Genomic DNA, 16,641 nt, shown 5'->3' on the forward strand with positions numbered 1-16,641 from the left:
TTCGCCGTCGCGCCCGGCCGAGCGGCTGGGGCTGCCCCGCCGCGCCGCACCCGCCGCCCTCCGCCCCGCCTCCCCGCGCTGCCCCGGCCGCGGCCGCCCGCCCGCCTCCTGCCCCGCCGGCTCCTCTCCCTCCCCAGCCCTCAGGGGGGCGCCCGCAGGGCGCCGGGCAGCCGCGCACCCTGCCCCGCGGAAGATGGCCGGCTGCCGGCGGGGGCTGCGAGGCAGCCGAGACCCAGCGCCGCCCCCGGCGGTAGCGCCGTGTTCGCGGTCCCCAGCGCGATGGGCACCCGCCGCTCCGTGGACCGTCAGCTCCCTGGCGGTGAGCGAGTGAAGGCGCTGGGCCGCGGGCGCCTCGGCAGCCGGCCGCGGGCGAGGGGCGCTGACCTGCGGCCGGCCAGCGGGAGAGCGCCGCTGAACCCGCCCAGTTACCGCACGGCGCCGAGGCGGTGGCGGCAGGTGGGGCCCCTGCCTAAGGGAGGCGTGGGGGAAGGAGCAGGTTTCATTCAGGTGTCGTAGCAACGCTCCCATCTTCATTGACTGTTTTGCTTAAACAGGGAAATGTGCAGTATAAATATTCGTCTATTTCACCTTCCTGTGCTACTGGAGCTTACTGGGCCGGCCCCCTCTGCTCGCCCTCGGTTCCAGGGCAGGCCCCATACCCGCCAGCACAGCCTTCGTACGGTTCCTCTGTAACTTCGTTTAGGGAAGGGGATAACTTTTGACCAAACTGTAATTTCTTTTTCCTTATATTTTTACATGTATCTAGAGTTAACCTTGCTAGAGGACTTGTGCTTTGTGCTGGTGGAGGGGAGGGAAAGAGCAATTTTGCCAACAGATCCTCTCCTTGAACTATCTGCTCAAAGAGAAGGATGGTTGAAAAATTTGTTTTTCTTTAAAGAACTATGTAGGTTACGAAGGCTTATAGGCCAAAGAAGTAAAGGGGGTGCAGAGAGGGAGGTCCCGATGTCTTTCCTTTGGTGTCCCGTGGAAGGACGCAAGGGAATATTTGGCTTAAAGCTGTCTCAGGGAAGTCTGGATTGGGTATCGGGAAAAGGTTCTTCGCAGAGAGGGTGCCGAGCACTGCAACAAGCTCCTCAGGGAAGTGGTCACGGCCCCAAACCTGTCGGTGTTCAAAGAAATGTTGGACAACTCTCTCGGGTATATGGTTTCACTTTTAGGTTGCCCTGTGTGGGCTCAGGAGTTGGACTTGATGATCCTCATGAATTACTTCCAGCTCAGGATATTCTGTGATTCCAAAAGACCAATGTTAGTATGTAAAATCTTTAATTATCTAAATAGTGGTCTGACTTTGTGGTCTGACTTTGTGGTCTTAAAAGGTTAAGTAATAAGCTGATTGTTGAGATAAATCCCTTGGGCGTCAACGTAAAAACCAAACACCTTCACCCTAGGCATTGTCTTTTTCCCTCTTTCTGGAAAAAGTAGGTGGTAATGTGTTGCTCTTCTGCTGCTATTATTAACTTATTTTCAAATCTTTAACTTACTAACGTTTGACACTCTTGACTGACTTGTTGTGATGTGTGCTGGCATTGTGACTTCTGTTGACACTTTCATGTGGAGTGCCCAGCTGTGCCACCAAGGTAGCTGAAATAATCTCTTTTTAGATGGAGTCCTTTCCTAACATGTAAATAATGGCAAATTAAAACGCAACTCTATAATTAATTTCTATAAAGTTTCCCAATCCTACAGCAGAGGTGGTACACAACAGGATTGAAATGAGTATTTTTTGACTAGTTATTTGATATTCAAATACCAGCCAGTTCAAGCCACTATTTCTCCTCTGTAAACTTGTTTTTCAGGTTGGGTGTGTCTCTCCCCCCCCCCCCCCCCCCCCCCCCCTTAAGTTATTAACTGATTAAATTAACTAACAGTTCTCAGTCTTCTGCATCTTTTTACTGCTATTTTTCTTTCCTGTTTAGTCTTTCTCTGTTAATGCCATGGTCTAAATACTGCTCCTACAGGCAATACCCTGGCTTTATATAAATACTTTGTATCTATAACTGAATGTTTACACAAACTAGTGCAACATTGTAAGTGCTTGCTTCACTTGAAATGGAGTATAAAGGAAGTGTAACTTAGTGGTTTTCAGGGTTTTGTACTTTGTACATGTTTTGCTCTGAATATGTTATATATGTTACAGGTAAAGTCTGGCTCCTTTTCTTGTCCTACTAACCTCATGTTGAAATCTGTAGTAGTTTGCCCAATAAATATGGGATAAAAACATCTGTATACGAAATACAAAACTTGAACTTTCTTACACTAAACAGTTTGGAAATAACATTTTAAAACTGTTCTGAGGAAAATTATATGAATTGAAAGAGCACAGGATCTTGTGCTATGGGAGGTTCCTGTTCACAATGCTGTCCAGAAGTACAGTGGTAAAAGGCAAAAATGATGGAAGATAAATGTGTAAAGTGAACATACAATGAATTGTTTCAAAGTGAGCGCTGCAGGAGGGAAGTTAATGTAGTAGGATTAAGATATATCTCGTGACATAAAAAGAAGTCACATCTCAGTTTCCTCTTTCCTGCTTGCTTTGTGTTTGTCTTTGTTGGGGTGATTGTCTGGCAAGAGAGGTAAAGAATTAGAGAAAGTAAAGTTTTTTCCCAATCAGCTTTTTTAGAAAAAACTGAAGTGCTTGAAAAGTAGTTGAAAATAAGAGGAACTTATTGGAATTGGAGCTTAAGCAAGGAAAGTATCCTTGTTGAAGACAATTTTTTTTTTTCTTTCAAAGCATTGACTATACAGAAAAGTATGTGTAAAGTCTGAGTGATTAGAGCTGTCTGGATCAGTTGTATGAGCCTGGAAGATAGAAATGTATTAGATATTTTTGAAGGACTTACTGTTAGGGAAGGAAGATGGATGGGGAAACTAGAGAACATTTGGTGAACTTTCTGTGTTGATTATGAAATACTATGTTAGAACTGTATTTAGAGTGGAAGGTATGTATGTTCTTAAATTTCTAAAATACATTGTCCTATACAGTGAAATATTCTTAATGATAACTAAAGAAACTTTCCCCTCTGGCATATTACTGAAAATTGCTGAGGTCCATCTTAAATTTGATTAGATTTATAAAAAATCAAATAAATATTTATTTGGAATGGATTTGAATTAGTTGATAATTAGTCATCTGGTGTCATGGAAACTATTTCTAGAATGGCCACATAAATATATAAACATGCAAACATTCCTATTGCTTCTCTTTAGTCCTGCTCTTCACTTTTCTGTACTGTGAACACTCATGACAGCCTTCACGCTAAGGAGATAAATAGAAAACATTGGACTGTCTTAAAATGATCACAGATAAAATGTAACAATTTGGAAATTAGATGAAAAGTAATGTCAACTTTCTCCCATGGCTCAGACTTAAGGGCTAAGTAGACTGGGAAAGAGTGCTTTTATGATTTTAATTCTGCTGCTGAGCAGTACCTTTCTATAAATTGAAGCTGGAGAAAAAAATAGTTCCTGGTTATAGAAATAGCAGCAAGTGACTGAAGCAGGACTCTTCTCTTGGAAACTATATTCATGATGGGAGAAAATAATAGACTGTTTCCACAGTGTCTGAGAGAATATAGTTGTATTAACATACATGAATTTTTTTTGTAAGGCGTGTTCCCAATCCTTTCGATGTTTTTTATGTACCTTATACAAATTCTAAGTAGGTAAAACTATTAAAAATTGAAAGGAATCAGAATGAGAATATTACACTTTGAAATATGCCAACAGCTTTTTATTATAAATTGCTTCACATGGGCAATTTATATTTATATAGATAAATAAGATAATTTTTTTTGACTGAAACATTTAGAAGGAGAATATTGGTTTTGCAATATGAAAAGCATTTCTCATCGAGGGTAGAATTTATTTTTGAGCTTTCAAGTGGATGATTCAGAAGTTTAGTTTAAACCACTGATATGCAACTGTAGCTATTTTTCTGTAGACTTGCCATTATGGCTAAATCTGACACAGGGAAGCTATCCATGTAGAGCAACATACCAGCTTCATTCAAGCGGAAGTATTTTGTTGAGCTTAAATTTACTCAAAAAGATGCTGATGACACATAACAATGTTGTAGTTATCTTACTCTTCTGTAGTGTCATAGTTTGCCCTGAGTATTTTTGAAGTGTTTCAAGGCTTGTATCTCTTTTACTGTTCCTTATCTTTTCCTCCCTGTGTGTCTCACCCTTTCCCAAACCGGCTGTAGAAATTACAGCAGCCATGAGAAATAGCAGAAGGTAGTTGAAAGGATGGTCTAATTGATCCTTTATCCCAAAGCTCAGCCATGCTTTTATTGTTCCTGACAAATGTCTGTTTGATGTGACCTTAGAAGCCTTCAGTGGTGGTGACTTTACAACTTCCTTAGGTAACCTATTGTGTTTTATTGTTAAAAAGATTTTTTTCCCAAATATCTAACGTAAATTTCTGTGTGTTCAGTCCCCTATTATTTCTTGTCCTCATCATGACTGTAAAGAACAGATGATTCTTTGATGCATGGTCTTCTCCATTAAGGTGTAGCATTTGAGTTTTTCCAGGGTTAATTTTTTTCTTATAAATAGAAGTGACTCTGTATTTCTCTAAGGCTTTGAGTATTAAATGTGGTAATTTTCCTGAGAAAATCTTCAGTCCTGAACATGCTTTCTTCAGTGTTATGTGAAATTAACTGGGATAGATTGGCAGTATCTTCATGTTTCTGCACCATGTGTTCTTGTTTCCCTTTGCATTTACATATTAAGCCCATCTTGTTTTTTTAAGGTTACTGATGATTATTATGTTTTCCTTCCCTTGCATCCAGAATGGTACCTTTTGCTTTAGAATTCCTTTCCTAGTCTAATCCATGGTAGTGTTTCACCAGAAATGTAACAATTCTTACCCTTTCAGAGCTAGGGTCCACAAAATGTGCAGCAAAGCCTGCTGCCCTTGGTGTCTCTTGCTCCAAAATGGAAAAGGCGTTAAAAATGGAGAAGGCATTACTTAGTTTCTTCTTCTGTCTTCTGATGCTGTTTTCGATGATCTGTAGTGTTCTTTCCTTCTGATGAATGTTCTGCCTGCATATTTAAATGAAAGAAAGAAATTATGAGAAACATGGTAGAGCAAGTGGAGAAAAAGCAAAGAAGAAACAAGATGTATGATGAATAAAGACTGTTCAGCGTAGATTCAATGGCAAATGTAGTATAAGAGAGATTCTTGATCTCTCAGTTCACTGATACTATTTCAACAAAAGTGATAATCAAAACTTAAGTTTCTTTTCTTCATCTGTTGAAATTCTCTTTAATGTTAAACTTGAATATAAAGCCTTTTTGATATTGTGATCATTAGAATTTTGGGTTTGGTCTCCAGACTGTGGAGCGCTGCGTGTTTTTGCTTTTGAAACAGCATGCAGGAAAATGGCCGTTATACCAAGTATAAACTTCTCTTAAAAAAATGTATTAAAAATTGAGATTTGTCAGAGGTTGAATATGTGAAGGGAAACTCAGTCCTGAGTATAGACTTGGCTTCAAGTAATTTTAAAGATATTTTGTAAGTTCAGGGTTTATATCCATTTGTGTAATTTGCCATTTTAGCTACTGTTGCAGTAGAGCGAGAACTTTTTTCAATCAATGCTTAAAGCTTTTAAATAGCTGTCCTGGGTTTGAAGTGAAATAACAGTGATAAGTCATGCCTGAGAATGTGAAATTCTTTAAATGCAGTTATAAATGTTTTTCTCTACTCTGTCCTAAAATGAATGGGAAAAAAGCAGTTGAAGAATTCTTTATGTTCTGCTGATTTTTACAAGCAGCAGAAACCTCTACATCCCTTCCTTTTTTATTCCTAATAAACTAAAGTTTTGGAGAAACTTGACAAAATTAACTAGCAATTCTTATTTTAAAAAATCTGTATGGAAAACCTTGATGTCTTCAGTGATTGCGTACAGTAAGTGAAATAAAGGGTACTTACAGCAGCTTTTGTAATTGGATTACTTAAACTTTTCTGTCCCAGGTGTCTCCATTTGGCATCCTTGCTGTCATAAGAGAGATCAGTGGCGTAATTGATCTTTTCTCCAGTTCTGTTCTATAACTGTTTATACAGCACATCCTGTGCAACCGCATGGAAAATGCAGATTGTATCTGCTTGAGTTCTAAGTGCTCTGGAAAAATTAGTCAGCACAAAGTGGGAAAGCATTGGGGTTTTTCGTTGTTCTGGATCTTCAGATTTATTCTCTCCATTTTTGTTTTGAAGGTCTCACATTGTATTGGCTAGGGTAGTGATCAGAACTGGAAAAGGAACTTCACCTAGAATTTGTTTTAGGCCTCTTCCTCTTGCTCTAATAAATCTGAAAGTATTGTTATACTGAAAAGTATAGTTACTTTTCATCTAGTGCTATGAGATACTATAATATATATAAAAAGAGTATCTTCTTTAATCTTTCGAGCATATATCAAATGTAGTAACGATTCTTTTATTAGAACTTTCAATAATGAGGGATTGCCATGGAAAAAAAATGAAAGATATGTTACAGTGATCCTTAAAGTTGCATTTCATAGAAAAAACCTCATGGTTTTATATGCTATTATCACAAGTCCTTCACATTCTAAGATAGATAAGCAAATTGATACTGGCATTGAATGGAGTACTTAGTTTATGACAATTAAAATAAACTGGCAATATTTTAATGACAGAAAATAATCCCCAAATTGGAGGTAGAAAATATTGGCACCCTTGCCAGTGCAGGCTTATTCATGACAGCATTCTTCTTCATGATTGCTAATGTCGTGGCAGGACTTCTGTTGTTTCTCTGGGGTGCTTTTTCTCCCACTTAATGGGACTTGATGGTAGGATTTTATTTTCTTCTGATGATTGTATCTGATAATACCATTTTGGAATACCCCAAGTTCTTCATCTTCTTAAGCCGTTGCAGTCCTTAGCCTAATTGTGCCATTCCATTACTCTTTCTTGTTCTTTTCTTCAGAACATAAAGCACTTATTTTTGCATTTCAGACATACTGTTTGTTAAGTTTAGCAGAGTTGGGCTGTTTTTCATGAAACATTTGTGTATCAAGTTCATAACATAAGTGGTGATTACAGTTGTGCAATCCCTTTGTGGAATGACATTTTGAACTCAGAGTTGCTCAAGGTTATAGGCTATAGCATCTGCTGCTTGAAAGATAAGAACTATTTTCTGCTCTGCTTTTAGTCTGGTTTGTAAATAATCTCATATTACTATTGCTGTCTGCTATACTTCTACAAAATTAACGTGTTCAATTATTTTCCTTATCTAGTTGCCTTACACAGGCCAACTATTGACAGGATCTAGTTCTGAATCCTGTGGTTTTACATTTCTGTTTTACTTCTCTAGATTTTGATACATATGTTTGTGTGAGCCATGTAAATGTCTTTTCAATAGAGATTTTTGTGGAGCAGAAGTGTAGGTAACATAAAATAAAAACCTTACATATTAGCATTTTTTTACTATAACTTCTACTAAACGTTTTTGTAAACTTCATTATTTTATGATCCATTGATACTTAGCCTGTTTTTCATGACTCATGAAAATAATTGACAGTTGTTCAGCTACTTAGTTACCTAATTCCCTTGACACTGCATGTTATCAGGTCCTGCTGGTTACACGTTCAAACTTTTTCATGTATTTTGTTTCTTAGACCTTGTCAGTGGCAGAGGTGCATTCTAAATCTAAAGTTAAGCCTTTACCTCTAAACCGCACTGCCCTCCAAGAGTGTGATTGTTTAGAAAAATTGTTATATTTATATTGCAGTGTTTTTTCTGCACTATGCTGAACAATACGGGGTTTTTAGCAATAAAGTATGAGAGGTAAATTTTTGGTTGGCGCTGCTTAAACTTTTCTTAGTAGTTGTAGCTGCTTTGGTTTTATTCACTTCAGTTGTTCAAATTACTACTTAAATAAGAAAAAGAAAATAATATGTTTTATCATCAACTCCATATGACCCTCCTCTACTTTTGATCGTAAACTAGAATATCTAAATTGCATTTAATCCATAATTACTAAATTTACTGGGGTACTGATATACGAAAAATATGAAACAATACTTTTTTAAAAATCCTATTAAAGTATTTTAATGTGAATCTGCATCTTTCTATAAAAGACTTAACTAGAGACTCAGATTCTTCAAGGGAGATTAATGTGGGGGATGGTAAAACTGAGCAGACAGGATGCTTTGAAATACAGCTCCTTTCTCTACTTTTGTATTTTAAGGTTATCTAACAGTATAAAGAAGGTATTTGAGTACAAGTATAAATTTGTTTTGATTGATAGAGGTAATGCTTTTCTAGATACCCTGGAAGTTGCAGGGTTGGGGCTACAGTGAAGGGATAGATTAGCTGTACCAGCATATGTTTAGGTGTTTGTCCAAAGACAGGAATTCAACTTACAAGTAGGTGATGCAATCGTAGAGCAACTTACTATAGAAGCCTGAGGGCACCTCATCATAAGTGGCAGTACCAGTGCTCTGCACAGTCAGTGATCTTGAACTAGGGAATAAGAAATACAAAAGAATGTTTCTGAAAGCTTGCCCTTCCCTAGAGTTTGGGTGCTGAAGTCAGATCTGTAAGTCTGCTGTCCAGGATTTGGTATGATTTGCTAACATAGATGATGTCCTGGTAAAGTATTGTGCAGACTTCAGCTACAGGAGCAGGGGATGGTGGTGATGACTGCATACTAATTCTTCAACAAGGATTATGTATGTGGTCCTTAAACATAATAAAACAAAAAAGCAAAATAAGAATGTGATCACTCAGAGTATTGCTTTCTTTTTTTTTTTCTTTTCTGTCCACATGGTGATGTATTTATAGTGAAGGTGGTATGTACTCTGGTTTCTGTTCTGTTCTGTAAGATGGTGCAAGCATGCCTATTGATCGTGGTTTACAGGATATGATTTCAGGGGTTTCTCCTGAGATGCAGGACTTAAATACTTCCATGTTGGTGAAGATCATATTGAATCCACTTCTCCTTACTTGGTCAAACACTAAAATTTAGAACAGTGCACAAATTTACACAGACATAAGTGGGTTTTGTTTTCAAGCATGCTTTTAAAGTAAATCCTCTGTGATGCCTTTTACTGAAATGGTTTTGGGTATGAATTAGGTATTTTCAGATTGTGCTTAAAATCAGATGCCCAGAGGGATTAATACACTTGCTACCTACTTTATCAATCTCTTTAGTGGGACCATAACTTGATCTCACTGCAAAGTCTGGTATGTATAAGTGTAGGGCATGTTCAGAGGCCTAGACAACACTGAGAATTCTTCTTCCTCCTTTGCTGCTGTGTGAGTATTTTTTATACGTGTGGGCTATGCAACTTGGTAGTTGGATATGAAGTAGAATTATACATGTTGCAGATGCCTGTGGTTAATTAACTTGATTGCCTTCCATCTATGAATCTAGCCAGCGAAAAACAAGTTAAACATGCAAACCTCATGTCCAGTGTAATGTTACACATCCTGGTGACTTAAATGGAAATCCCGTCAGGTGTTTCCCTGACCAGTGTGTTTTGGCAAACAAATGCAACTTGCTGCTGGATTTTTTAAAATTATTATTCTTGGGCTGGATGAGAGAAAAAGTATGTAAGGGAAAACAACTATTAAAAGCTGTCTTGAAAATAAGAGGAGGGGTATGAATTGCCAGGTTTTTTTGTTTATTCTAGTTTTTTCTATATAGTCTCTTTGAGATGCTACCTTGCCTTACATTTTTGAGATAGTCCTATAAGATTTTTTTTATACTACAATAACAATTAATGGGATATATAAATAGGTTGATATGACACTAAATGCAGTGCTTTACTGTAGAAGTATGAAGAAGTGAAACTGTTTATTTGCTCTTATGCTTGTACCTTTCTGACCTCATTTCCAAAAAATGGATTTTCATCAACCATTTATGTTGCCATTATACTGTAAGAAGGCTTGCAGCCTATCTATGAATCTAGCAGTTGAGTATTGCAAAAATCAGTTTGAAGTGGATCAGTCTTTAGTAGGAGATGAGTGAAGCTGATAAGATTTTCATCTACCAGCCATATGCCTTAAATGGAATTGCTGTTAATGACACATATAATTTCATTAGTAGCCAGACTTCTCCTGTATGTTCTCTCAGCAAGTCCTAAATTCTTCTAATCTATCTCATGCTGAAATGTGACTTACTCAATGGGTGGCTGATCAGGTAGGAGTGTTGAATCTGATCAACTTATTTTTTTCTATAAGCAGTTGATCTGAATTTGAAGCAAAATGCCTGTGACATATGATGCCACACAAATTGCATGTAAAGATATTAAAAGCACACAATAAGATACACATGTTTCTAAAAAGACAAGTTTTGATCATCCAAACAAATATTGTTTTGGTCCAGCAGGAATATTTGGTCATGCTATTTAGATGTGTCCTTTTATTACAGTTCAACAGTAATTGTTATCACATGCAGATGGCAATATTTGTTTATTTCATTCAGGAAATCATTCTAACAGTATTCTTTCTTTAAGGAAATGTGAAATGACCTTGCTTTAAAAAACAGTAAAAATGTTTATGAGGTTTAGCTATTAAGATTTAAGAGAAGCCAAGTTCAATGAGCAAATCTGTTCAAAGTAAGAGTCCTTAAATCTTTAGAAATCTGTTAGAGGATAGAAACTGGTAGTGCTAAGTTGTCTGAATTATATATTATTTTTGCATCACAGTTAGAAATATTTAGGTTGTGGTTGGTACGCTTGGTAACCATATGATTGCTCAGCTTCAGTGCATTTAATTGGAAGCTTTTTCATCATCCAATTCTATGCCTGATTTCTACCAAGCTTCTAACTGAAGTAGAAAGTGAATGGCCAGAATTTCATTGGAATTTCAAGGAAGACATCAGTCTTAGGAAGCTTAATCCAAATTCAAGATGTAGGACTGTTATGCCTTTTTCTTGTCCACAATAGATGGATTCAGTTATTGACAATGTGACAGTGTTTTGAGTGGGTAAGGCAGAAATTAACAGGAATGGTGCATTAATATTGAAGTTACTATGTAAATATTTTGCTTCTGTTGTGAGACACTTTCTCTTCTGAGCTAGGTGTGGATAGAAGCTCTTGACTATCTTTATAACTTTTCTTCAAACCTCTGTTTATTGATAGTACTGCACTACCTTCTTCAGTGGGCTGTTTGTTTAGAAGCTAAGATGAAGCATTATTAATATCCGCTGGACAGGCTCCAGATATTGTAATTATTTTTCAGTTCTCTTATGCTTTATGTTTTGGGGCATTGCTAATAATTTTCCACTTAAAATGCATGGCAGGCTTTCTCATTTTTCTATTTGTTTCCTCTAAGCTGGATAAATCAGTCAGTACAGATATTTTTACACACACACACACAGAGGTTTGCCCTGGTCTATATGAAATAGCATGCGTGCACACACAGGCGTACAGACACACACAGGTTTACCTTGGTCTATATGAAATAACATTTACCTTGGCATTGACAGGTGCAAGTTTTTCTCTTCCTGTAACTCTAAACCTAGGTTCTGTAAAAGATCAAAGTGCTCTAACTAGACCTCATGGAGAATGTAGCTTTCAGAGCAGTTTTCATCTGAAACGGTCTCATGTAATTGCATATTGGTTCTGGAGGCTGCTAACTTTTATTCAGTTTCTTTAAAAGTAATAGGCACTTGAAGTTCTGCTTTTGTACATATGGAAGGATAATCCTCATCTAATTTAGCATCTTGTGTTCTAGCCCATCCTGTGAATGAAACTAGGCATTCTTAAGCCATCGTGTGCTGTGAACTTGTGACATTCACAATAGGATTTAATTTGTCAATGAAATTTGACGTCTCAACCTTTTATACAGTGGCGTTGTGATTAGAGCATGTCTGGAAAACTGACATAGTGGGAGCAGTTGGTATTCATATGATTTATGGGAAATGATATCCTGTTTCACTTAAAGTACCCTAGGCACGTGTCTGTCTGCTCCTCTGGGTGCTTGGATCCTGTTAAGGTGGTCTGCATTATTACTTTAATTCAAAAAGTGAGCTCCTGCTCTGAAGTGTATTGGTTGTTTTCCCCCTGCAATGCTTTGCTTGCCCTCTGAAATGGTCTCTTGTGTGAGCTGGATTCTATTACTGAAATTAAACTGAAGCATGCACTCCAGAAATGCAGGTAATGCACTCCAATTGCTAATCTACATTAAGTCCTTGGAACTAGTTTAGAATTAGTTTGAAGCAAAGTCCTGTAGGGCGTGGGTATCAAGGTTTCAGCAGTAGCTGTTTTGTTTGGCAGGCCTGTTTGTTTGTATTGCACTGCTCCCTGGTATCGACCTAGTCAAGCTGTCCTCTTGCACAGGCACAGAGCTTCAGAGAAGGTTGGGGGATTCACTGGGCCACAGAGGAGCGACAAGAGGCAAAGGAAGATAATTTTCTAGCTGAATGATCATTTTAAAGAGGGAAGTCCTGGGTTCCCACAGCTATTTATATGTTTAATCCAATAACTGTTTAGTGTAAAATATTGTAATACAATCTGTTCAAGTAGGTTTACTTGTCCGCCATCTGGACTGAGTGCAGCCTGCCAAACCTCTAAGTTGGGGAACACACAGAGGGCAATGAAAGAAATCAAGGTTACTTTTAAGTGGAGATGGGTTTTCAGGATAACCTCTCTACACTCGCTTTTCTCTATTTAAGCTGCTATCACCTTCTCATTTGTAACTGCCTTTGTCAGTGCAGGTGGCTGAAGGAAGTAAGCGTAGAGTGCATTATGCCCAGTGCTCTGAAGTGCCAGCCCTTGAATATTTAAAAGTAATGGAGACTGCTGGGAGCATAAATGTACTCAAGTCGGCATTTTGCTTTTGCTGTTCTAGGCTGTTTTTATGTTACAAAAATGTGGAGGAGGGGGAGATTACACAAAATCTGGGTTGTAAGTAGCTGGTGGCAGGCGGGAGAAGCTTGTTCTGGAATTAAGAAGCAAATCTGGAATTGCTGACTGTAGTCTCAGTTCCTGTTTGCTCTAGATCCAAATTCCTTATTTAACTGCTTCTGTGTGGCTTAGTTAAGCTAAGTACCATGTGACATCTACAGAGAACAGGCAAAAAAGAGCATAGCACAAGGTTGTAGTGGTGTTTGATTTAGTTTATAGGTGGTCAGATGTCCCCATATTTGATTTGGGTTTAATGGAGTGCTAGATGGGGGAGAGGCACTAAAGCTGATAAGTTTCTTTTAGTGCAAACTGGTTTATACTTAACAAAATATATTAGTAAGTGGGCTACACCAGGAAACAATGAGATCTGAAATCATTCCACTCTAGACTTTTAGTTGAGATAGTTATTAGTGGTTTAGCAACCTTATAGTGCCATCAGTAGTGATACTAATGGAAATGGTTCCGTCTGTGTGAGAACTGAATGATATTTCCATCCTCAGCCTCTTCATAAATTGAGGATAAATATGCTCATGCCTTAGGCATGCTCATTTTACAAGACCCTCAAGTGAGCTATGTTGGAGAGATCCTAAGTCCAAGTATATATTGCATATTCAGATAACATGTAGTTTCATAGAAAGTAGAACTTATTTTTTTTTTCTTGTCCCACTGCGTTCAAGAGGTAAAATTACAGCTGTGTTAGTGTATTAGTCTATTGGCATGTATCTTAAGTGATTCAAAAATCTAGCTGAAGCTGGTCAGTTATAGCAACATCAGTTTTTCGAGCAATGAATGCATTGTGCTGTCATGCAGAACTTGTGCTTGCTTGGCTGTGAGGGAGAAAATTACAAGTTCATTAGCTGATGCAGCAGCTTTGTCTTCTGAAATAATTTGAAGCCTGTACTCCTCCTAAGAAGTGAAGATGGAACTTTTCCTGAATTTAATGAACTGTTTTGATGGTAAAAATGTTCTGCAGGAAACAAACAGGTTTTCACTCAGGCCTTTACAGTGAATGTTGAGTCTACAAAGAGTTAAGGGAGTGTGCTTTAAAAATTAGCTAAGAGATACTTCCAGCTTTCAGCTGTTTTTTGTTATTAGATCTATAGTCACTTTTTCTAAGAATAAAAGATGCATAAAATGTTAGAAATTTGATTTCAGATTTATCAAATGGAAGTTAATTTCAGAAGGTAAAAATAAGACTTCATGATATGTCCATGTTTTTAAAAGAATGCAATGTTATTTTGGTAAACACAACAAAAGTTTATTTTTCTAATGTAGACATTCATTCCACTTCCAGTTTCCTCAGTGTGAGTTATTGAGTTATCCACTATGAGGGACTTGAATTTTTAATATTCGTCACAGTAATTAATGCTGAGTATGGGTGTTTAAGCAGCAGTTTCTTACCACATTTAAACCATTAGGTTTTGCATTAAAGCTTCCTGACCACTTGGTGTTGATTTAACATTCAACAATGAACTTCTGCTTTAATCATATTAATTGCACTTTTTTTTTACTTAGATCAAAATCATATGCTGGTATCTATGAACAGTCTTTCCTTAAAGTACTCAGAAGTAGATCTGAAACTACAAAGTAATTATTTTATGTTAAAAGGATTAAGGGCTTCTTCTGTCACTAGAGATTGTCTACCTCTCATTGAACCACAGAATCCATTCATGAATTTAGCACCATGCTTGTCCTTTGTCTCATACTTACCAGGGAAGGTAGTATTCCAATGAGAGAATCTCCTGTTCAAAGAACTGTGTAATAATTCTGTCCCTTAAAGTAGGGATAATTCCAAGTATGCAACAACTTAATCTGGGTGGCTGACAGAGGAAAAAGGAAAGATTTGTAAAAGGTTTAACTTTTTGAAAACATTGAAGTACTAGTTGCAGAGAAGAAGAATGCTAAACTTACTGGTTCTGTTGTAATTTTGTCTGGCTTTTTCCTCCCAAGAAACAGAAATTTCTAGGAAACTCTGACCATAAAGTGACCAATAAAAGTATGGAATAATACAATAAAACGATGGAGATAAAATGTCAGAGATGGTGAAGAATGTATGAGTAACTATTAGTAATAAAATGACAGTGAAATAATGTGAGTATAGATGATTTTTCTTACGATGAATGAGTCATGATCAAAAGAAGTTAAAAAAAATATTAGGAGGCATACTACTCCGAAACATACATTAATACAGGGATAGTGGGTACAATATACAAATTGCCTAATTTTAAAATGTGAAGCTTAAGCTTAATTAATTTTGATGCTTTCAAAACTTTCTTTATTGCTTAGTATTTCTAACTTTGTTTTATTTGCTTGTGGAATCTTTTTAGTGAAATGTTTTACCAAAAGAAAAAATAAGGAAGAGGATTGCTTTACATATGATAAAAGGAGGCATAATCAACAGCCTGAACTTGCATCCAATCTTTTATGACTAGGTAGTTGTGTTTTCTGAATCCTTCTGTATTACAATTTCTCATTTATAACAGAAGAAAAGAGTGATTTTTTTTTTTTTTTTTTTTTTTTTTTTTTGGGGGGGGGGTGGGGGGGGGCAAGTCATGCAGAGAAATCCTCTGCTCTGGAACCTTTTTTTCTTGTTTTATAGTAGGCTGTCCATTAAGTTGACTAGATCATGTTGCTATTGTTACTCATGTAAAGTGCTGTAGATATTTGTGACTATCTTTGATAGATATTGTTAATGCCCTTAAAATGCAAATCTGTTCAGAAAGGCAGGTTGACAGATATTTGGAGGGAAAAAATGAAGGTTCACAATTAATTTCTTCATTGTGGGAACAGTTTGACCTTGAAACCAGAGTGAGCTTTTGCTAATTTCAAGTGAAGTAATGAAACAAGGTACTACTTTCTAATACCCTTGTAAAAGAAGGAAATTTGGTATCTTACCTTCTCTACTCAAGAGTCATTGTTAAGACTGCCCCTAATGTTAAAGCATCATCTGGAGAGTTATTTGAATTCAATTGTTAGATGTTGTAATTGGCTTTCTCCATAACTCTGCCCAGACTTCTTTTGTTACTTGTCCATTTTATAAAATTGAAAGTTTGGTACTTCCCTTTGTTCCTGCTTTTTCCTTTTAATAGTCAAAAAAAGGATGTGTTAAACAGATAAACTGATGTTTTTTTGTTTTCAGCACAAATTCTTTTTGGAAAAAGTAACAGTTTTTTTAATATTTGCTTTGTGGCTGTGTAATTCTTCTGTAAGCTCAGAAGCTTTAGAAGCCTTCAGTTTAGAAAAGAAAAAAAATATCTACTTGAAAAGCCCACCTTTTGGCCATGTCAGCTGTCTAATGTGAATGATTTTGATATTTTAATGCCTTTCTTAGTGTCATGCAATAAGTGTCAAATTTAGTTAATTTTGAAAAAAAAAAGTGCTGGAAGTGTGCATGACAGGTTTTGTCAATCTGTAATATGACATTTTATATATGTTATGAAATTTCATGAAAGCAATGGACATTGAATGTACAATAAAAATCCACTAAATATACTGGGGTGCACATGGTCAAACAAAACCAAATTCCCCTTAGGTCTTCTGAAGCACTATCTGTGATTTTTTTTTTTTTTTTTTTTAATAGTAACATATTTAAAAAGAAAAGCCTGAAGGTCTAGTTTATTTTGGTTTTTTTTTTCTCCTTATAATTTCTGGCACTTTTATCAATGACTTTTGTTGTGCAGTGTTAAAAATTACCTTTTAAGGAAATATAAGAACAAGAATCCATCCAGACGGAGGGCTGGTTTAT

General features: G+C 37.1%; 1 protein-coding gene across 2 annotated transcripts in view; it reads left to right on the plus strand.

Moving 5' to 3' along the window:
- TUSC3 (tumor suppressor candidate 3) overlaps positions 1-16,641 on the plus strand; it is a 161,958-nt gene that overhangs the window by 24,030 nt on the left and 121,287 nt on the right. The window contains exon 1 of one of the 2 annotated variants that reach the window (XM_080373910.1): positions 1-456. The exons of the other annotated variant lie outside the window; for it this stretch is intronic. Coding sequence (XP_080230036.1) covers positions 280-456 — 177 coding nt within the window. The 5' untranslated portion in view covers positions 1-279. The remainder of the gene's footprint in view (positions 457-16,641) is intronic. 2 annotated transcript variants of the gene reach the window in all.

Source organism: Falco punctatus (genome assembly GCF_963210335.1).
Source record: "Falco punctatus genome assembly, chromosome: 1".
Lineage (NCBI taxonomy): Eukaryota > Metazoa > Chordata > Aves > Falconiformes > Falconidae > Falco > Falco punctatus.